The sequence below is a fragment of the Pelophylax lessonae genome, assembly GCF_965119305.1.
Source record: "Pelophylax lessonae genome assembly, chromosome: 11".
Classification (NCBI taxonomy): Eukaryota; Metazoa; Chordata; class Amphibia; order Anura; family Ranidae; genus Pelophylax; species Pelophylax lessonae.
Window position 1 is genome coordinate 69,724,405 of NC_138778.1, and position 6,000 is coordinate 69,730,404.

General features: G+C 43.9%; 1 protein-coding gene across 1 annotated transcript in view; it reads left to right on the plus strand.

Moving 5' to 3' along the window:
- Positions 1 to 5,595, plus strand: part of LASP1 (LIM and SH3 protein 1) — a 159,098-nt gene extending 153,503 nt beyond the window's left edge. The window contains exon 7 of the mRNA XM_082272074.1: positions 4,880 to 5,595. Within this exon, the coding sequence (XP_082128200.1) occupies positions 4,880 to 5,053 (174 nt within the window). The 3' untranslated portion in view covers positions 5,054 to 5,595. The remainder of the gene's footprint in view (positions 1 to 4,879) is intronic.
- Positions 5,596 to 6,000: the final 405 nt, after the last annotated feature.

A 6,000-nucleotide genomic window follows, 5' to 3' on the forward strand; every position in this document is an offset into this window, starting at 1 on the left:
ACTTGTTTTTTCGACAGGAACCTCCTGTTGAATATCTTCTGTCAGCCATTGTTTTGCCTTTGCCAATACATCAGAAGAGAAAGCCTTGTTCTTGTATTGAGGATTCAAAAGACTTGCAAACACAACATTTTTAATCTGTTCATCCTTCTCAAAACATATATCAATCAAAGCTCTTTGGCTTGACAGACCATCATTTGAAAGTTGGAGGGTGTTGTGTGCCATGACACTGAGGTATGACATATCATCAACCCTCATTCCTTTCCGCAGGTTTGCTCCACTGTCTCGAAGTAGCACGAGCATCACTCGGTCTTTGTTGATTCCCTAGTCTTCAAGCATGCCTAGAAACATTTTTCTACTGTACTCCGTGTGGTATCCTTGCATCACTTTTGTATTAGACACCAATTGCCTTTTTGTCCATGCCCTGAAGTGGCATGTAAGAAGTAGTGACTTGTCTGACTCTGTTTGCCTGACCAGCAGTCAGTCGTGAATGAGAGCGAGTTGCCAGCATTCTCTGGTTGCAGCATAGCCTTTACTTTGTCAACGATCTTTTGGTGAATCTTTCCCAGCATTGCTGTTTGATACTTCTCACTCTTCAGTGTGCAGCTTGGTTCAAGTATGGACATCAACTGCTTAAATCCGGAGTCAGACACCATTGTAAATAACTGGTTATCAGTGACAATCATCTCTGTGATTACTCTGTTCAGCAGTTGGGATCTTCCATCTGAATCTAGACAGTGACACCTGTTTTTTTTCAGAAACATATCTGTTATTGTTGCCTGGGATAGTGGAGGAGGTATTTCAAAGTCACATTGATATTCATTTTGTTTTTTTCTGTGCTGCATGATATAATTCAATATGATGAACTCTTAGTGGTTCTTAACCTCGTTGGAGCTACTGAACCCCACTAGTTTCATATGCGCATTCACTGAACCCTTCTTAATTGGAAAAATAAAAATTTTTTTTTTTCAAATTCAAAACATATTTAGGTATATATTTATACATAGGTGCACAAAATGAACAAAACCATTAAAGAACAAAACCATTAAAACATGATTTTCACAACAAAACAAAAACCTAATAATGAATTTGGGATAACTTAACTTCAGCCGCTTTTCCCAGCATGATATTCGCCATCTTCAACACAGCTGGTTTTATGAGTGTTTCACCAATGGTGTGTGGTTTGCCCTGCTTTGCGATCAGGTAAGCAACGTCGTACGATGCTATGAGGATCGGTTTGTTGATGGGTACAAAGTCGAGAACAGGCAGACTAGCCTTTTCATCGAATCTGGCTCTCCTCACCTTGAATTCAACGAGCGTTGTTTTCTTGTATTTTCCATCTCCATGCAGCTTAAGGAAGTGTTCTCTTAGTTTTGCCGGTGCTAGACTAGAATTGCTCAACTTGGCATTGCAAATCATGCAGTTAGGACGCTGATTCCCAACACGTTCCGTTATACATGTGAATCCATATTGTACAATTCGACTACTGGGCACGCCAAATTCCCTGCAGCACAGATAGGCCAAGCGATGTTGCGTGATCACCTGCAGCGAATGAGCAGGGCGTGTCATCACAAATCATTTGTCGGGTGTGTGTCTTGACCTCCTCCGAACCCGCGAGACTGATTTACCGAACCCCTGGGGTTCAATCGAACCCATGTTAAGAACCACTGTCTTAGATGGACCCAAAGATTTGAGGTATTTTTGTTTTTTTGCAGTTACTGATCCCGTGCTTATGATGTTTGTACATGTGTTGCACACTGCTGCTTTTGCTGTAGAAGGTTGAGACGAGAAATAGTCCCAGACCACACTTTTACTTTCTCTCCTCATCTATCTCCGTTTCAATTTGAAAGACACAAAAAAGATTTAAAAAATGGCTTGCTGAAGCTGCTGGCACCCAATTGTGGGTTGGTGGCTGACACCTGGCAGTGTGGGTTGCTTGCTGGCACCCTCTTTTGGGTTGGTGGCTGACGCTTGGCAGTGTGAATGGCTTGCTTGCTGGCACCCTGTTGTGGAGTGGCTGGCTACTGTCACCCTGTTGTGGGTCAGTGGCTGACGCCTGGCAGTGTGGGTGGCTGGCTTGCTGGCACCCTGTTGTGGGGGGCTGGCTTGCTGGAACACTGTGCTGGGTGGCTGGCTTGGTGTCACCCTGTTGTGGGTGGCTGGCTTGCTGGAACACTGTGCTGGGTGGCTGGCTTGCTGGAACACTGTGCTGGGTGGCTGGCTTGCTGGAACACTGTGCTGGGTGGCTGGCTTGGTGTCACCCTGTTGTGGGTGGCTGGCTTGGTGTCACCCTGTTGTGGGTGGCTGGCTTGGTGTCACCCTGTTGTGGGTGGCTGGCTTGGTGTCACCCTGTTGTGGGTGGCTGGCTTGGTGTCACCCTGTTGTGGGTGGCTGGCTTGGTGTCACCCTGTTGTGGGTGGCTGGCTTGGTGTCACCCTGTTGTGGGTGGCTGGCTTGGTGTCACCCTGTTGTGGGTGGCTGGCTTGGTGTCACCCTGTTGTGGGTGGCTGGCTTGGTGTCACCCTGTTGTGGGTGGCTGGCTTGGTGTCACCCTGTTGTGGGTGGCTGGCTTGGTGTCACCCTGTTGTGGGTGGCTGGCTTGGTGTCACCCTGTTGTGGGTGGCTGGCTTGGTGTCACCCTGTTGTGGGTGGCTGGCTTGGTGTCACCCTGTTGTGGGTGGCTGGCTTGGTGTCACCCTGTTGTGGGTGGCTGGCTTGGTGTCACCCTGTTGTGGGTGGCTGGCTTGGTGTCACCCTGTGGTGGGTGGCTGGCCTTCAGGAACACTGTGGTGGGTGGCTGGCCTTCAGGAACACTGTGGTGGGTGGCTGGCTTGGTGTCACCCTGTGATGGGTGGCTGGCTTGGTGTCACCCTGTGGTGGGTGGCTTGCTGGCTGGCGTGCTGGAACACTGTGGTGGGTGGGTGGCGTGCTGGAACACTGTGGTGGGTGGCTGGCTTGGTGACACTCACTCAACCTGGCCTGTTCTGGGTGACTGGCTTGCTTGAACACTGTGTGGTGGCTGGCTTGGTGCCATCTGGGTGGCTGGTTTGCTTGTTCACTGGAACCCTGTTGTGGGGTGGTTGGCTGGAAGCTGGCCGACTGACACCCTGTTGTGGGTCGGATGGCTGGTGGCTGAGACTAGGGCCTGTGGGTGGCTTGTACAAAAAAATATTTTTTTTTTTCTTGTTAAATAAAAGTAAAAAATGTAAAGTGCCCCTGTCCCAGCATGCGTACGCGCAAATGCAAACGCATACATTACTACCATGTGCATATGTAAACGGTGATCGCACCACACATAAGGGAAAGTCGCGAATGTCTGAGCGAGAGCAATAGTTATAGCATCAGACTTCCTACGCCATTCTAAACTGGTAACCTGTAAAGGCATTTAAAGCGTTGCCTGTTGAGAATTTTAAGTACCGTAATTTGCCGCCATTCTGCGGGCAGACGCATTTTTAAAGCGTGACATGTTTGGTATCTATTTACTCGATGTAACATCTTTCACATTATACAAAAAAAAAAAAATTTGGGTTTGTTTTTTTTCATAAATGTGTTTGTTTTTTTTCGCCTTTGCATTTGAAAAACCGCTGCACAAATACTGTGTGAAATAAAAAATTGCAACACACACCAATTCTATAGGGTCTCTGCTAAAAAATAAATAAATAAATATATAGGGGTTCTAAGTCCTTTTCTAGAAAAGTCTTGGGAAGGAGGTGGTTAAAGATAAACTATAATTTTTACACACATTAGATACATATTAACATAATCAGTCTAATGTAAATGATTAAACTTTTGAATAGGGGGGCATTAAGCCTGCATATGATAATGGTTTATTTTATAATAATGGTGGAAATAATGATACTATAAGGATTAATGGTATATGAGCCATTATTGTTGAACTCCAAATTTAATATTTTGTACTTCCTGAGACACTGAAATAGAACAAACATAAGGGAGTTCAGATATCCAGTAGGCTTACAGCGCTCCCCCTCAATTCCCTGTGCAATAATATTTATATACAAATATATTATAATCCTATACTGTTAATGTAAATAATGCAAAATATCATGAACAATTCTCATTCCTTTCAATATTCAGAATGATCCAATTTATGCATATACGATCGATCCTTCTCATTCAGGCCATCAAAATTTTTATCCAATGTCGCTTCAAGTGCAGTCTCGTGCTGAGATTAATCACCCCTGTGCAAATGTGAAGTTATAATGCATTCGTTCTACATCTATTCGGTGAGTGGGGACACGAGGGGAGCAGAGTGTTCACATTTGCATAGGGGTGATTAATCTCAGCACAAGAGACTGCACTTGACATCACATTGGATAACAATTTGGATGGACTGAATGAGAAGGATCGATAGTGTATATGCATATATTGCAACAGCATTCTGAACAATATTGAAAGGAGGAAGGCTTTTTTCACTATTACATTGTGCATTAATTACATTAACAGTATATGATTATAATAGATTTGTATATAGGTATTATTGCACAGGAGATTAAAGGGGGGGGAGGGGTCTGTGAACCCATCGCATTTTGAATATCCACAATATAGCAGGGACACGATCAGGAGGGGGAAGCGCTCACACACTTACTTGTCCTGGGTCATTGACTGAGGAAGTATTAATCTGAGGGTTGGATCCAAAGACCAGAAAGTAGCGTTTTCATCAGTGTGTGTAAGCAGTGGCAGTCTGTTCTTATCACATTCCCCCATATACACATGACCATTAGAAGTGGTAATCCCAAAACAAAGAATGTATACTTGCTGAAAAGGAGTCATAGAAATGGGCTTCAACCAGAAATGTTGACTTTGGTGTTACATGTATGTCTGAAAACCTTAAAGGTTTCATATATATTGCCTTTGTTTACAGAAGCGCTATCGAGCCGTCTATGATTATAATGCAGCCGATGAAGATGAGGTGTCCTTCCAAGATGGCGACACAATTATCAACGTGCAGCAGATCGATGAGGGGTGGATGTACGGAACTGTTGAGCGCACCGGGGACACGGGCATGCTTCCTGCCAATTATGTTGAAGCCATCTGAACAGAAGAACATGCTTCATCTCTTTCTCACAGAAAATCATGAATCATTCCAGTGCATTCCTCTTCCAGCAATGGGAAGGATTGGCTCCAATTCTCTTTATAGCATTCTCTCTTGAAGGCCTCTCCACTGTCCTTTGGTGGCAGAAGAGAAAATTACCTCTGGCTTGATCTTTTAGACACTGGAGGGACCACATTGGGCAGAGGTCTCCCTCTTCAACACCTCCCTTCTTTTTTTTTTTTCTTTTCTGTCTGACTGACTTGTTTATGCGCTTTGCACTATTATAAAAATACTTTTACAGGTTAAAAGGAGCGGACCAGTCACTGGGACATTTCCCCTCGATTTTTTTTTTTTTTTTTTTTTGTCTTGTCCATCATTCTTCTTACTCTGTGAATTTCTAACCTGAAACTTAAAAAAAGGTCTGCCCATTTAAAATATGGCTCCCCAATTTCTCTTTTTTTTAGATGAGAACAGTTAGCCCCAAGTAGCTTACATAGCTAAATTGAGAAGTTCAGTATAGAAAAAAACGCAAGGATGTGTGATGCTTGTACACCTGACCATTCACCATAATTTCCTTTGCCTCAGATATATCTTTGGCAGTGGCACGTCAACTTGCAGGACTTCCCATTATTTATACTTAGCTTACCCTAAATACTGTCACATTAGTTGTATACCAGCTAACTCTGACTGGTTAAGGAACGGTTAAACGGGAGCTTAAGTTATCATGCAGTTGTGGGAATTCTTGTGATATCACTGATGTGGAAGGATGGCAAATTATTTATACTGGTATTCATTATCTTGCATACTTATGGACAACAGTTTTTTTAAAGCAGACACCAGTAAGCACCCTGTTCTCTTTGAAATCCACCTCTTGACAGTCCGCAATGTCCACTGTTGTGGTTAACCTTTCCTTTTGCCAGAAACATGCCATTCATTTTTTAATTTCTGAT